At 41.4% G+C, this 16,054-nt stretch overlaps 1 protein-coding gene across 10 annotated transcripts in view; it reads left to right on the top strand.

Moving 5' to 3' along the window:
- SEMA5B (semaphorin 5B) overlaps positions 1-16,054 on the top strand; it is a 333,647-nt gene that overhangs the window by 235,842 nt on the left and 81,751 nt on the right. For all 10 annotated transcript variants that reach the window (XM_033162647.1, XM_033162615.1, XM_033162631.1 and 7 more), the window contains 3 exons: positions 6,933-6,995; positions 12,417-12,515; positions 14,716-14,929. In XM_033162647.1, coding sequence (XP_033018538.1) covers positions 6,933-6,995; positions 12,417-12,515; positions 14,716-14,929 — 376 coding nt within the window. The remainder of the gene's footprint in view (positions 1-6,932; positions 6,996-12,416; positions 12,516-14,715; positions 14,930-16,054) is intronic.

Raw genomic sequence — 16,054 nt, 5'->3', positions numbered from 1 at the left:
TAGTGTGCCGCGAGATGTTGCCTGGTGTGCCGTGGGAAAAATTGAAAAATTACTTTATATATAGTCAATATAGGCACAGAGTTAAATTTTTTAACATTTTCTAATGGTGGTGTGCCTCGTGATTTTTTCATGAAACAAGTGTGCCTTTGCCCAAAAAAGGTTGAAAAACACCGGTCTAAGTAATGTGCCTTGGTAAGCTTTTGGGATGAGGTTATTTTGCATGTGTGCATTTGCTGCGGATTGAAGGTAAAGTAGAGGTCATGACTTAAGCAGTCACCCATAGGACGGTTCCTAAATGCATAGAATATATTTTATAACTCCCGCCACTGCATTTGGCTCATCATCTTACAGGAAACATATGGAAACATCTATCCATCCAATTTCTTAATGGAAAACTGAAGAGAACAGTCTAGTTCTGAACCTGGCTGCAGACGAGGAGCAGCTTGTGTGGAAACACATATTTAATGTAAGCAAGAATTATAGCAGATGGGTGGCTTTGTAATTAAAGAATTCAGGAATTGAAGCTAGGTCTTCATTTCCTAGATTAAGTCAGAAACACATCTTGTTTTCTTATAGCTTCTTCCCTCCCCCCCCCACCTTTTCTTCTTAATATTGGTCAAAATCAATTCATATAGCAAAATGAAGCCCAACAGGAGTTGTCTAGATGCTTATTCTGGCTGGTGCAAACACAGAGCTGAATTAATTGTGAACTGCTATTGAACTCAGTAGAAGCAGGTGTAATGCAAGGTTTGTATCAGTGGCAGCGATACAAATGAATGCAGATAGTCTTATGCAAGTGGTTTATGCTCTGCTTATTTGCTACTAGGTAGCTCCATCTGAGTGTAAACCTGATCCCAGAAAGTCCCTTTGCTCCTTGTAATTCTACAAGTATTCACAGATGAGAAATACTAACAAATGGGACATGTTATCTTGCTTTGGAGCATATTACCAACTAAGCTTTTCCTTGACTTCCCCTTCACTTTATTGATGTTCCTTTCTGCCATTTTCTCCGTTTCCATTATTTACCAGAAACTTCCCTTAAGAGTTTCCCTTTAATTCATGTCAATTTCTTATCTGTACAAAGTATTCACAATCTATCATTTAGCTAAAGAACCTCTGGGTTCTCTTTAGCCTCTGGATTCTCACCCAGAGTCCAAACAAATTCTCAGCCCACCCACAATAGTCTCACGAGAAGAGTTATTGGATACAACAGATTACCACCTTAGTCTTTCACTCTAGAGTTGCTTTTTATGGGCAGACCCAAGGTAGATGGTACTTCCTTAGGCTACCCATAACTGTGTCCCATGCAGCCGTACTCTCTACATCCAGTTCCAGATGCAGCAGATTTTTTTGAGTTTCCCAGACGGTCCAGAAGATGGGAAAGGTGCCCCCCTCCACTCACAGTTCTTTCTTCACCCTTTGTCCTCTCCTCCTCTTCCTCCAGCTCTGAATGGTATATGCATGTGGGCACACACACACACACACACACAGAGAGAGAGAGAGAGAGGTTGGGCTGTAGATGTGAAGAAGCAAACAAATAAACAAAAAGCATCTATTGTGAGCCTGTTTGCAGGAGGGGCACCTTGGAGGCCCTATGACATGAGTCTTATGGGGAACAGGCCCAAATGGGAGCCCCAATTAAGGACAAGATAGTCAAAAGTTTAGGTTCTTGAGTTTAGGTTCTTGATACCGATACAGGTCACCACTCTCCCAGTCCTTTCCCCCAGGCAAGACTAGAATCAGGTATGCCAAGGGATCAGGCTAGTTCTTCCCCAGGAATCTTCAGCCCTGTGCCTTATCCATTAATATCAGCTGTAGCCTTCAAGAATTCAGTCTAGTACCAGTAAGCTTCATTTTTTTTTTCTGTAGACTAGTTGGTGTCCATGACATTTGATTCAAGGACTCTGTCTCTACTCTTATAGATAGATATAAAGGCTATCTTTAATAACAACTTGTTTAAAACACTAGATAAGGCGAAGTGACCCAAAATACTATTGACATTATGACAAAAAGAGGCTATAAAAAAAATCTTCTGACAAAGGCTGAGACAGCCACATCATTTATCCATCAGTGATGGATAAGTCTGAAGTTGGTCCAAAGCTTGGTGACTGACAGTGACCATAAGATTCGTGAATTACTACATAAAATAAATATTTTGAAGCATATTTTTCCATTAAAAAATACCAATTTAATAAATTGTAGCTAAAGTATACACATTGTAATATCTGAGGACAGCTTGTACCACCTTTGCCTCTGTGGACTTTCGGTCACTTTGAGTATGGTTTTTTGTTGTAAAACTTGGGCTTTAAAATGGTTGTATTTTTCTTAAAGGTGGGTGTTAGGAGGCACAGAACCAGGGCCAAATGTGGACCTTCAGGCAGCTCTATCTGGGCCCGACCATGCCCTGCTCCCCAAGTTGCACCTGCACTGGTCCCGCTCCAGACCATTATTGAGTGCTGCTGTCTGACTGAAAAGTGTCCTTGAACTGTGATAGTGATTTATTCTTTGCCTGGATGGAGGATGGAGAGGTCTCTCTGTGTGTAGAAATCTTGGATTTATGTGTGGCTTACTGCACAAAGATAAGAATCACATTCACTACTATACCCACTTTTGCCTCAGGCCCCATCCACTACTGGTATGCCCCCACCCTCCAGAAGGTTCCCCATGAGCAAATGCAGCCTCCCCATGGGGCAATGCAGTCGTTGGGTCAAAAAATGCTCCCCCCCCCCGCTTAAAGGGTTAGAAGTTCAAAGGTTGAATGTTTAAGGGGATGTTTTGTTCAGGAAGTTCTGCACTAAAGGGCCAAAATTTCAGCCTAGGAAATTGGCAGTGGGGGGGGGGGATGAAAGTATAGCTTGCAGTATACTTTCCTGATTGGCTGGAAGAGTAAGGGGGGGGGATGAAAGTGTATTCAATATAAATTAAGCTAGAAAATTAAATCAGATAGTTGAGAGTCAGATACTTGGAGAGATGCAGACAGATGGAACTAGAAGAAGGGACCATAAAGGGCTCAGAAGCTGAACTGAGGGATGCAAATTGATAAGTATTGACTCAGTTAGAAAAATTGTGTCGAACTGGCGTAGGTGGAAGCATTTATCTGCTTGTTTACTCAAACTGTACAATGGATTGATCTTGTAAAATCGTTTTCTCAGACTGTTTATCTTATTGCCTTACTAAAACTTTATGTAAAACTGTAATTTGTCTTGGAAAAAGTTGGTCTGAGGCCTTGTTATTTACTCCATGCCTAAGTGCTTTAGCCAGTATAGGGAGTGTGTTGGGCCAGCTAATTTACAGGAAGTTAAAGGGGCTGTTTAGTGAGTGTAGCCTGAGGAAAATGAAATATATTCGTTTAGTGGCAGTGGTGAAGTTAAGAAGAAGGAAGGGTTGGCATGTCTGGTTTGCTTGCCTGCCTTCCCACTCATAGTGAGGGCTATGGCTGAGGCCCTCACAGCCCTCCAGTGCCTGCTGCCACAAGCAGCGAAAAGACAGCAGTGGCCAGGGGGAGGAAGCACCATCCAGTGAAGGGTTACAGCATCACAATTGTATGGTATGTTTTGTTTTAAATATATTGCCAGCTGCCTTGAGAACTTTGGCTAATAGGCTAGCGATAAATATTTCGAATAAATATTTGCATTCAGTTGTCACATATATTGTGTTATTGCTTTCATTGCTTCATGCCGCAGTACTGAGCTAACAGAGCAATTGAAAATGGGTGGGGTGGGAGAGAGAGAGGGGGGGAAGAGGGTTTATCCCAAGTGGAAGATCCAACAAGTACCTGGGCACCTGCAGAGTGGAAGGTAGGGTGGAATTTCCCCACTCCATTTTCACCTCTTTTGGGGGCTGATGTTTTCTTTTCTGGGGAAAAAAATCAGGACTGATGGGAGGGGATCTGTCACTGTATGGTGATCCACCACCCAGAACACCCCCTTTTCACAGGTACCACCACAAGAGCACTGGTGTTGTAGTGGCACAGGTGCTCGCTTTTGCATTTTCTTGCATTCCAGCATTTAAAGTACTCGGACTAGCTCTGTATGTAACTTGCGATTTAATTTTTCTATGTTCTCGGATGTATTTCATCAGCCTTCTCCTGGAACATTAGTACTCCTTTATTAAGATCACTCTGTCTCTTTGGTCTTATCTGTTGTACTTGAGACTCTGTACATAAAAGGAATGTCATAGTTCCTGTTCATGAGGTTTTCAATTTACCATGCAGTTGGCATTAAATAAGCAAACATTAAGTGATAGTGGTGCTAATAGTGTCGTCACATTTTATAAAATGATTTCTGCTGACATAAAAGGGTGGTTGAAGCGTATCTTTCAAGCTAAGATTCTTGAGGGGACCTAACGGAAACTTTCAGTGCGTTGAAAGGGTTGGGAAATGAGGTTGTCAAAAGCTTTATTACACAATTGTGATGTAAAGGTTCACTAGATCTGCAGGAGCCCATAAAGAAGTACAGCAGTGTCAAGCTGTCTTCTTGGAGGAACATAAAGAAAGATACTAAAACTGGGAGAGGAAAGATGGCAGCCAAAGAAGAACAGTTAATGAAGGGAGATTAATGTTTTTCATGAAGGAAATGTAGATAGGAGGTGACTTTTGAAGGAAAGGGAGGAAGCTTGAGTGCCATGCTAGTACATTGTGGAGAAAGAGATCTGGGGAATTGTGTCACTGTGTGTTAGATCATTATTAGGGGCAAGATTCATCAGGCCGTTTTCCCAGCAGCTTTAATTTTCCTCTGGACAACCAGGGTTTCTTAGTCTTTGTCCGTTTCCCTCTCAACATACCCCAGGCATATTCAGAGGCCTAGTAAAACATAGCTTGCCCTTCGTTTCTGCTTAATTGCCCCCTTGACTATAATTAAAGTCGAATTGACTAATGGAGCAGTCACCAGCAACATGTTCCCATAATTTTCTCTGTTGTCAACGGTTTCTATTATCAACAGATCTTGCTGCGCTACTTGCTAAAGGTTAGATGAATTTAAGGACAGTGTTGCTCTCATACAGCCATGGGAATGCCATTTTTTGATATGAACTTAGGTGTTTGTGTGTATACTTATATATTCTACAGAGTCCACTAACTTCCATCAGTACAGTTCCCATGGAGGCCAGAGTATTTACCTTCTGAGTTGAATTGGTTGCTGAAAGTAAAAACAATAACATAAAATCTTGTTTCATTTTGTCCTGTCAAGTGTTGTCAAGCTAAACTCGGATAGTTATGGAGAATGTATCTGGGTGTTTCTGAAATGGGAAGAGAAGCCATCTCATGTCTGGAGGTTGTTAGAGTGGGTTTTGTTTTTCCTTTTAGCTTGTCAAAAATTGATGTGAGGTTAGAAAACATTGCATCTTGCTGGCAACAGATATGACTATGTGAAAAACTTTAGTATTTAATCTTCTTTCTGCTTTAGTTGTATGTATGGGGGTGGGATAGGGTGAGGTGGAACATTTGTTCTCCTCAATATGACATGAGATGGATTTTTGTCCTGTTTTAAGTTTAGGGAAATTTTATTTCCAGAATGAAAAGATTGGATGTGTTCAAACAAAACACTAATCTGTGGTGTAACATCATGAGACTTGGCCTAGGTTCTGCTTTCATTAGAAAGAGAAACAAGAAAGAAGGGGGGAGAAAAATGAGAATGTGTTTTCTAAAACACAGGTCCGAACCCTAAACTGTTATTAGATGCGCCAATGGCCCAGTTTGTGCTAATGACAGATAATAATATTTCAGGGGAGAATGGCTTGTTAGGTTCACAGGGCAGTTTAGGTGGCTATTCAAAATTAATTTGTTTAAGTGTGCCTGTTTGTTCACTGTAATTATGTTGTGCTTTCAATGTAAATTCTTATAGAATAGTGAAGTCCTGTAAGTCAATGGGACTGCAATATTTGGGTTATTCAAACTCCTTATTTATGAAATGTCATTTTGACATACTGTACACAGAGTATTAACGAAGTTAACTTGGCATAAACTCTCATTCTGCTTAACTTTACATAAAATTTCATTTTTCATAATTTGCACCCAAAGCTCAATATAAAAGAAGAAAAGAAACAGAAAACATCAAACCAGAAAATAATACCTCTATTTAATATCCCCCTTTTTGCTAATAGTATCTTGTTTAATGGAAAGAGTAAACTCTCATAAAAATTAAGATTTACAGCCAAACAAAATGGTGTGGGGTTTAATCCTTTCCCTGTGAACTATTTTCCTGCTTGAAACTATACACCCCCCCGACTACCAGCTTTTGTTTGTTTGTTTTGGTTTTTTGCCCCATGGAAGATACCTAGAGGTACTAGGTGGGTACAGTACTTGAAAGTTTTTCACTCAAGACAAAGAGGAACTTTGGGGAGGGTTGATTTTAATCAGGGAGGTCATACAGGGGGAAGGGGCTAAATTCGCCTCCTCAACTCCTGCAGCAGTTACTAACTTCAAATACGAACATGGAAGATCTTGATCATGGATTTCTTAGCTCTAGGCTTGGCCCTGGGCACCCAAAACCACTGAAGTCAAAGGCAAAGCACACACAACGCTATGATAAATGCAGCATGACTGATGGAAATGTGTTGAAATTTCAGAACTTTCTCCATTCTTGGGATTTTCATATAAGTCCTTTGGAAAAGTTTGAGCTAAAGTTTGAGCTAGTTAAGGCTGAATTATAAAGTACTGTTACATTTATATGAACATGTAGAAACCATTCTTTCCGATGTTCGTATGATTTATGCCTCGGCACCTAGAGGGTTTATCTCCTTTATTGATTGCTTCTTCTTTGCACTCTGTAAGAGTGATGCAAACAAGAGAATATACCACAATGTATGCTGCTGCAAATTGGCCAGTGTAGCTCACTTTTAGATATTCCCCTGTGTCTTCAAATGAGGGCTGGCCCCAAAAAACAAAACAGTAGTGCATAACCGTGATATAACCTTTCTCTGTTTTGGTTCCCCAGGCAACAGAATGGGGTTCAGATGAAGACATCAGGAGATCATGTCAGAGTAAAGGAAAAACTGAGGTATGTTCGCCACCTACCTCCCCCTGCATACAGCCATAGTTAACTGATTTTTATACCACTTGGGAATGTCCACAACAAAACATCTGATGTTAGAAGTCTGGTACGATGCTACAAAACGCTGGTAGTTCCTTATTATTACAATTATTCCATGAGAATTACAATTGTTCCATGAGAATTTAAGATTGTTTTCTTCTGGAGGTGGTACAATTTGTTGCAGGTCATGGAACAGAATGGTGTCAGGCTAGGAGTGTGGTTTACTGCAGAACTGATGATGCTAAAGCCAGAATTTCTTACAGTGTTCAGCATCAGATGTCTGGAGCTCAGCAACGTGAGCCTTCTTTGTTTTTACTGTAACTGCAGAAGAGCGCATTTCTGTATCTAAAGCTGTGTCCATGCTCCAGCTCACTCTGCATCCAGTGTACTTCCACCACTGGTTTGGGAGCACTGCTCACACAATGTCAGCCATGATCCATATCTATCCAGCCAAATCTTGTGAAATACTATGTTTTGATGCTTGGATCTGAGTTGAGTAAAAGAGTGTGTTAACTGCATTTTAACCTGGTAATGGGAACACAGTCTGAGGTGCTTAAGTGGCAGCCTACAGGCATTATCCACCCAATATCTCCTCCTCCTTGGTCCTACCAATATCTTCTAGCTCAGAGGTTGCATGGTGACTTAGGTTCTATTCCAACTATGCTACCCACAGTTACTAGGTCCTAATTAGAAATGTGTTAAGGGGATTCACATAATCGCCTAGCTGACCCAGGCAGGTTTGTATAGGAATTTTATTATCTTTTAGGTAGCTCACGCCCAAGCCATACAGGGCTTTATAGGTAATAACCAGCACTTTGAATTATGGCCAGAAGCAAACCAATAGCCAGTGAAACTGTTTTAACAGGGGAGTGCTTCCTGTTGTGACCCACAGTCAGCTGTCTGGCTGCAGCATTTTGGGCCATCTGAAGCTTCTGAACACTTTTCAAAGGCAGCCCTATGTGGGGCATGTTACAGTAGTCGAGCCAGGATGTAACTAACGCATGCGTAGCCCTTTTGAACTGCATCCTTGTCTTTAAGCTCTCTTGCGCAACACTCCACTAACCCTATCTGTCCTAGTCCTTTTCCAGACTGGCACCTGCCACCTTCCATGTGTTTAGATAGCCTTTCCAATGCTGATGTTAGTGTTATCCTGCTGAGTCCCTTTCCTACTGATCTGGCTAGTCCCAGCCCTAGTTATGCAAGCTAGCTGTGTAAGCCTCTGTATGTTTGCTTTGTCTTAGTTACACATGGAGATTTCATTTGTTTTCTTGGCTTGGGAAGGTTCCCCAGGACATAGCTTGACAAAAAAATTGCCCTAGACAGAAAGGACAATGCCGTACCTTTTCCAAATGGTTGAGCTTATTTCCTTCATTCTTTCCCTGCGGAATGCAGTACAAGTCCTCTCTGTCTTCCGTAAAAATGGTTTGTAAGTCTTGGCAATAAAGCATCTTGCAGACATTAAAAACAAACAAGAGACAGAAAATCATTAGTAAATCCTGTTTGGTATCTTCTGCACGCCAGGAGAAGACAGCTTGGCTGGGATGCTGGGCAAAACTGATTAATGAAATTGTTTGTCTAAAGAAATAAATATAAATATCTGAGAGCGTGTTAATAACAGTGTTTTGCAGCCTGCAAGGTGTTCAAAGAAAATTAGGACAGACGGCAGCAAACACATTACAATCGTCTCCCTACAGTGTTGAATGAAATTTCTTTGGAAAGGCAGGCTGGAGCAGAGCTTTCTTTTTCTCTTTTTCTCTTTTCCTTTTCCTTTCCCTCCCACCCCTTACGATGCTATTGGAAAACCATGGACTCTTGTCTGGTAACAAAATGCTTGTTACAGAAAGCCCACTGGAAATAATTTCCTGGCATGTTAGGAGGTGGACTGCCTTTATGTGTTTCAAGTCCTGTTTTCCCAGTTGTCTTTTATGCAGTTGCAGGGGACCTTTCTTTCTCCTGCCATGCATTTCTTGCTGGGTTTTCTGTATCTTTGGTCCTGTATGAACAGCTAATGCAAATGCTGCCTGCACTGGATTGTCGGCCAAAAACCTGCTCAGGTTAAGGGGTCATAATTTGTTGCTATTTCTCTAGGATATATTTTGCCATGAGCTATTGAGAGCTTTTAAAAATATTTATTTTGTGATAATGGTGAAGCTAATAAATGAAAGGAGCGTACAGACCAAGGATGGGAAACCTGTGGCTCTCTAGATGTTGCTGAACTTCAAGTTCCATCAGCTCTAGCCAGCCTAGCCTAATGGCCAGTGGTGATGGGAGTTGAGGTAGATGGATTGTGGGCTTGATATGGTCTCGTTTGAAACAGCTTCCTGTGCTCCTGCGAACCAAGTCAAGCACAGTTTTTACTTGAAATATACATCTGTAGGACAAGAAGGAGAAATTTTGTAAGTGTTAATTAAGTATATATTGCAATTTATTTACTAGTTTACTAAATGCACCCCATTAAGTTCTAGGGGGTTCATTTAAATGTAAGAATCTTGAGGTGCAAAAATCAGATTTTAGGCTCTAGAAACCTTGATGCTATGGTTTGACTCAAAATAAGTCTTTGAACAGATCCCTCTCCTTACTGCTTAGTTTTGGGGTGTGTTGTGCTTTCCTTTGGTGAAGTGGACCAAACAAAGTCATCATAAATCCTGCATCTGCATGTGTAATTCAGCAAAAAAAAAAAAAAAAAATGCTGCTTCTGAGCTTTTTTGCCTGAAGGAAACCTATGAAGACTGAAAATATTTGACAAGAGCATATTTAAAAGTGATAGTTTGTGTGTAAATGAAACTTTACCTGTGCTGTTGACTTATATGCAGGCAGATTTGCCTTTGAATCAGGTGCCAGATACCAATTTAACTGGATTTCATGTGCAAACATCTGACTGCCAGTGCATTCTGCACTTATGCCTTAGATTCCTGCCATGCATAGAGCCAGGCCACATGATTCAAATGCGATATGTGTTGCCCAGCATGGGTAAATTTATTTTCTACAGCAACCAGTGCTGTTAATGCAGAATAAGCTGGTAGACTGAGGTGGTAAAACTATACATTGTGACATTTCAGAATACAGGTGGAGGTGAACTGTGGTTTTATTATTGCTTACCTCTCCATAAAAAAGCTCTCTGTAGGTCGTATACAAACACATCAGGGAAAGGGGCCATGTTAAACCTTTCTTGGCCAAGTTGATAAGTTTACTCTCTTACAATGTAGCTGGGGGAGAGCCAGAAGGGTGAGATCACAGAATTCAGCTCAGAGCCTTTGTTTCTTAAGGCTCCATCTGATAGGCCAATGTACAATAACCCACAGTTTATCTATTTCTGGAAGATTATGAGCTGAATCACCACAGCTGAAGTCTTGCTTCCAGGCTGAGAGGTATTTCAAATCTGATCCCTGTGTATCTGATCAAGACATAATGGAATTGAAAAGTGAGGCATGTGAAGCATCTCCAAGGAACATTGCGGTCTTGACATGCTCATTCTGAATGCTCCCTCGGCCAGCTCTGATGGTTCAGATCCTGCTATCTGCACAATAGAGTCTCTCAGTATCCTTGATAAAGTACATCCCCAAACACCAAGCACGTATGGTACCTTGTACATAGGCAACGCTATGGTGCCATTTGTTATGGATAGCCTTTCAATGAGTTGATTTCCATATCACAAATGAAAGAGTGGGATATTTCTTTCCTACCAAGGTGATTTGGAGTGCTTTTGCATTACTGATATGCAGAAACATCTCCCAGGAAATGTTTGCCACCAGGCAAGCTTGTGACATGGGATGTAGAAATGAAATATTTTTGCTCAAGAGGAAAGAGGCTGGTTCTTCAGCTGTAGGCTCTGTTTAGTGACCAACTTATAATAGTTTTGTCCAAGCTGCAGTACACCAGAGTATGATTTTTAAAAATTAGAACTGTAACCCAAAATACTGTAGCCTCTTACGGTATGTGGCCCATCTTCCCTGACCACTGGTCCTGCTAGCTAGGGATGATGGTAGTTGTAGTCCCAAAACAGCTGGAGGGCCAAGTTTGGCCATCACTTCTCTCGTGGAAGGAGGAAAAGGCATAGTTTTTCTCAATCCATCTAACTCTTATGTATTGGGGAGAGTAATATCCATACCAAAGTCATCGTATCACTTTATTGCTATTTGTGGGCTGGATGGGAAGCAGTGCTTCTCTCTGGCCTTTTATGTAGGAAATGGGAGCAGCCCTACTTGTAATTTAACAAATGTCATCCCATTCTGTGGTGGACCAAGCATCACCATAGTTTTGTGTCCATGTTGCTTGAATTTATCTGATATATTAAGTTCCAGTTTCCAGATGGTGAAAGTGACAACCAGACAAAGGTATTGATCGTTATGAACGAAATATACTGAATATTTTTCTAGGTGATTGAGTCATATGTTGTCTCTCACCCCAGTTTGCCAATAATCTAATTATGTTTTATAGAATATATTACACATGGATTATTAGTTTTATGAAGGTTCATTTTCCAGATTGCTTAGTGCTGAATTATAACAAACGCTTCAGCAAAGACTTCTTGTATTATGTTTACATTCACTGCAACCTCTTTCCAATTTTAATCCTTTAAAAGAAGATTTGACAAATTCATGGAGGAAAGGCTATTGATGGCTGCAAACCATCATGGCCATATCCTGCCTTCACTATTGGAAGCAGTGTGCCTCTGCAAACCAGGTGCTGGGAAGGACAGGTGAGGTGTTGGCTTCACATAGGCATCTGGTTGGCTACTGTGAGAACAGGATGTTAGCCTAGATGGGCTTTTTGCCTGATCATCAGGGCTCTATTAATTTTATTATGGTCTTAACTCAACCCCACTACTCATTGTACAACTTCATCGTCAAATGGTTGATTATCTTAGCCTTGTTAGGTAACCTTTTTTAAATCCTTACCAAAAAATAGTTGTCAGTAACTGTAGTTCCACACCTGCTTTGTGCTCCTTGTACGTTTGGGATTATAAGACTTTTGAAAGGGCTGTGCTTTCCATTAAAGCAGATGCTTAACTTTTTGGCTATCTTCTGCTTTTTGGTAGTCATTACCAGCATAAGGCTTGACTGAGGGAAGTCACATACATGACACTAGACGCATCATTCTAGATCACATTAAGAGCAGATTTATGAACATAGGGACTTGGTGTTTTAATTTCAACAATTATAGGTGAGAAGGCCAATCTCTCTAGAAATTATCCTCTGTGAAGCTTAGTTATATGGACTTGACATGTGCTCAGAGACACACTAGTCTTTTGTTACCAAGTCACATTTTCCAGGACTAAAGCATGACATCAGAAACAGAGTCTGGACTAAGCCCTGGGGAATGTTCACTCATATTAAGCACAGGCTGTTACTCTTTCTTGCAAATGTGTTTTTCTGCTTTTCATTTCAGGAGGAATGTCAGAACTATGTTCGTGTTCTGATTGTTTATGGAAAGAAAGTTTTCACTTGTGGTACCAATGCTTTTTCACCAGTGTGCTCCAGCAGACAGGTAAGTTGTGCCTCTTCTCTTTAAGGATGAATCAGAGAGCAGGATGGGAAAAAAATGACTGCAGGTAAATGAGATGGGAAATGTAAAGGCCTCAGTTTTACTTGCCTGTGTAGCATCACTGGGTTATGCTTACCTGTGCCTCTAGTGGACAAAGTTTTTACAGGAAATAGTTTTTACAGGAAATAGGCTGCTGGCAGTTCTTCAGTTGTTTGTTCCTTCCTAACCAAAACATGTCACATTCTCCTTTGGCTCCTCTTACTCTTTCATTTTGGCTTAGGAATTTTACTCTTCTTGATAATATCCCTAAGTAATCTTCTGGGGTGGGGGGTGGAACTAAAGGGTGGGGACTCCCAAAACAGACAAGTGAGAAATGAGTATACACAGTTAGGTCTGAACGGTGACTTACTCTTGGCTAGGAAGGTGGAGGGAAGGAAGAACCAGATGAAAGGAATACAATAAGGCATGATGAAGGAGAGTATGGCTGACTGTTAACAGGAGCATTCCCCACTGCAGCATTTAATTGCAGCTTCCACTTGTTCTAATCAAATTCTGATAGATGTGTAGGCATACGAGAGAAGAGGAGGAGAAATAACAAGATATGTTGGGGACATTATACATTATGGTAGGTTGAGGTTATCACTGAGCAGTAAAGTTTCTGCAGTGATGAAAAGATTTATAATAGGCCAGACAAATATACTATTTAACCTAGAACTTTGGGTTCTGACTCACAGCTATTGCTTAAGTATCTTGTGCAGAAATACTATCAAGCTCTCTGACTGAGTTTTTTGGTTGAAGAGTATGTTGTTGGTTACTAAACCATAGCTCTTTTTTAAGTGTCTGCAGGCACAATACATTTATGGTAGGAACAGGACTTTGTTCTGAGGTGACAGTGCCACTTTTGCACCTATCAATTTATACACAAAAGGTGATAGCCTTCAGGATGGACGAAAGTGGTTGCCTATTTCCAGCTCTTTTCCATTTGCTCCAGTCATGTGCATTTCTCTCTTCTGCACTGAAAGGCCAGTTAACGTTTTAAGATGGAAGCAGATGGCATGAAGATTACATAGCATTGCACTGTGTTTATGAGCCTGCTAGTCACCACAGCAAACAGCAAAATGGAAGGCTGGTCAAATGCAGTAATGCATGGAATTAAGTTACTAAGACTGCAGTTTCATAGTTGAAGGGTTGCTATGGGTTTGGATTTTATCCTGGATGACCAGATGTTGTAGGTTGTAGCCTTTGTGCAGCTTAGGCTAGTGCATCAGCTATGTTCATTCCTGGAGGCTGCATGTTCACAGGCCTCAGGGTTCCTGTAATGTGCTGTGTGTAAGACAGCCTATGAAGAGTAAGCCTGTAAGCTACATTTGGTCCAGAATTCAACACCCACATACTGGGAGAATGTAACTCCCCCATTGAAGCAATGGCACTAACTTCTAATTTGTTTCCTGGTCCAATTCAAAGTGCTGGTGATGACCTTCTAAAGCCATTCATGCTTCTGGACCTGGAAATCTGAAGGACTGCCTTCTGCCATACAAATCTGGCCATTTCCTAAGAACTTCAGCAAAGGCCCTCTTGTGAGTTGCAGCAACCCAAGGGAACTCACACTTTTGGGGAACCAGGGAGACTTACCTTGCCCTCCCCGCCCCCGTCTTTCCTCAAATATCTAAAACCTTCTTAAGGAAAGCATGAGCTTCATGTCAGATCATGTGAAGGGGGCCTTGAAACAGGTGGACCATAGTCACTATAACTTAGAGGAGCAGGACTAGTATGCAGAGTACACGGAAGGGTATTATGAAGGTAACAATAACATGGTGGTTAGATGCTTCTGATGACTTGACACGACCAGCAAATCAGTGTGCAAGCTTCCACTTGGGAACTAGAGTGAGCTATAAAGTAGATGTCTGCAAGCATTACTCTGGTGCTAATGAATTCCCTTGCTGCCCAGTCTCCCTAAAGCCTAGATTCAGTTGGTTTTAAGTTTTCTGAAAACAACACAGGGATAGCATTTACCTCTGTGCAAAGAATACAGGCATGGTATGCTTAGCTATGCTAGCTCAGAAAAAGCTATATTTTTTTTACCTTGCCTTCTGTGCACTTAGCATTATCCAGGTTTCCTAATTTAACCTATTGCTTGGCTAACTGTGTTATCTGTCAAACTGTTCCCATCACCCTTTTCTCTTCCATTGCTTTTTACATACAGGTGGGAAATCTTAGCAAAATCATTGAGAAAATAAATGGGGTAGCCCGCTGTCCCTATGACCCCCGGCACAACTCGACAGCAGTGATCACATCGCAGGGAGAACTGTATGCTGCAACGGTCATTGATTTCTCTGGACGAGATCCCGCTATTTACCGCAGCCTTGGGAATGTTCCACCTCTTAGAACAGCACAATACAACTCCAAGTGGCTTAATGGTAAGACCACTCTGGGAAATAAAGATCATTAAGACCAGCTGGGCCGTCTTGGGAAATGACACCCACCCCCCTTATCTCACAATGAAGATAAAATTCATTTACCTAAAATATTTAGCTATCCACATTCACGGGTTGTCCACAATACATTTATCTACCAACTCATACAGGGATAAGGCAGACTAAATATTTTAAGTAGCCAGCCTCTTCCTCCAGCTCTTCCACAGCCCCTTCAGATGAATGAGTTTGTCGTGTGTTTCTGTTTATTTTGGTGAATACTGGATTTTGGATGTGAATGCTTAGCTACTGAGAACTTTGACAAAAGCTCACTTCAGCAACTTCAACTTAAAATAGAAAGTGGATGCATTTCTGTGTGTGTGTATCCTGCTTTCTGCAGGAAAAGCAGGTGCATTTCTATCCTAAGCCAGACTTCACATCTGGCATAATGTGTACGGTGAGAGGGTGTGGCAGGTGGACATGATTTGGGGAGAAATGATCTTATGGGCTAAATGGGGAGGCCTGGCAGGCCAAATCTGACCCACGGGCCGGAGTCTCCCCACCTCTGCCATGCAGAGTACTGTAGTGCAGCCCCAAGAGGAGGAGGAGGAAGATTTTATTAATTTATATATTGTTTTGACTTAGACATTGAAATATGAACATCCATAATGAAAATAAGCAATATAACAATCCCGTTAAATGGCGATCACTGGGCCTTATCAAATTGATCAGATTGCAGCCTTCTCAATAGATGGGCGTTGGTGAAATGTGTTCTTACCTGTTACTATAACTGAAGCTTTCAGGTGCACTAGGGATCCAGAAGCTGAACACTATTTCTTACCAGAGATCCTGGTTTGGATTTGCCCTGATTGGTTTGCCAAAATGTAGCCCCTCACACTGGCCAGAAGTGGTGTAAGGATGAGACGAAAAAACCTGTGTCAGGTGACAAAGACAAGACCAGCCCTTCCGGCTACCATGCTAGCAACAAACAGAATCCACTTGAAAGCAAGTCCCAGACAACAACTCTTGGATAAATCTCACTGCTAAACAGTATATTTCCAAGCACAATTCAAAGTGTTGGTGCTGACCTTTAAAGCCCTAAATGACCCAGTATACCCGAAGGAGCATCTC

Source organism: Lacerta agilis, chromosome 1, assembly GCF_009819535.1.
Source record: "Lacerta agilis isolate rLacAgi1 chromosome 1, rLacAgi1.pri, whole genome shotgun sequence".
NCBI classification, from domain to species: Eukaryota; Metazoa; Chordata; class Lepidosauria; order Squamata; family Lacertidae; genus Lacerta; species Lacerta agilis.
Note: the sequence above shows the minus strand (reverse complement) of the source record. Positions and strands in the feature narration are given on the sequence as shown.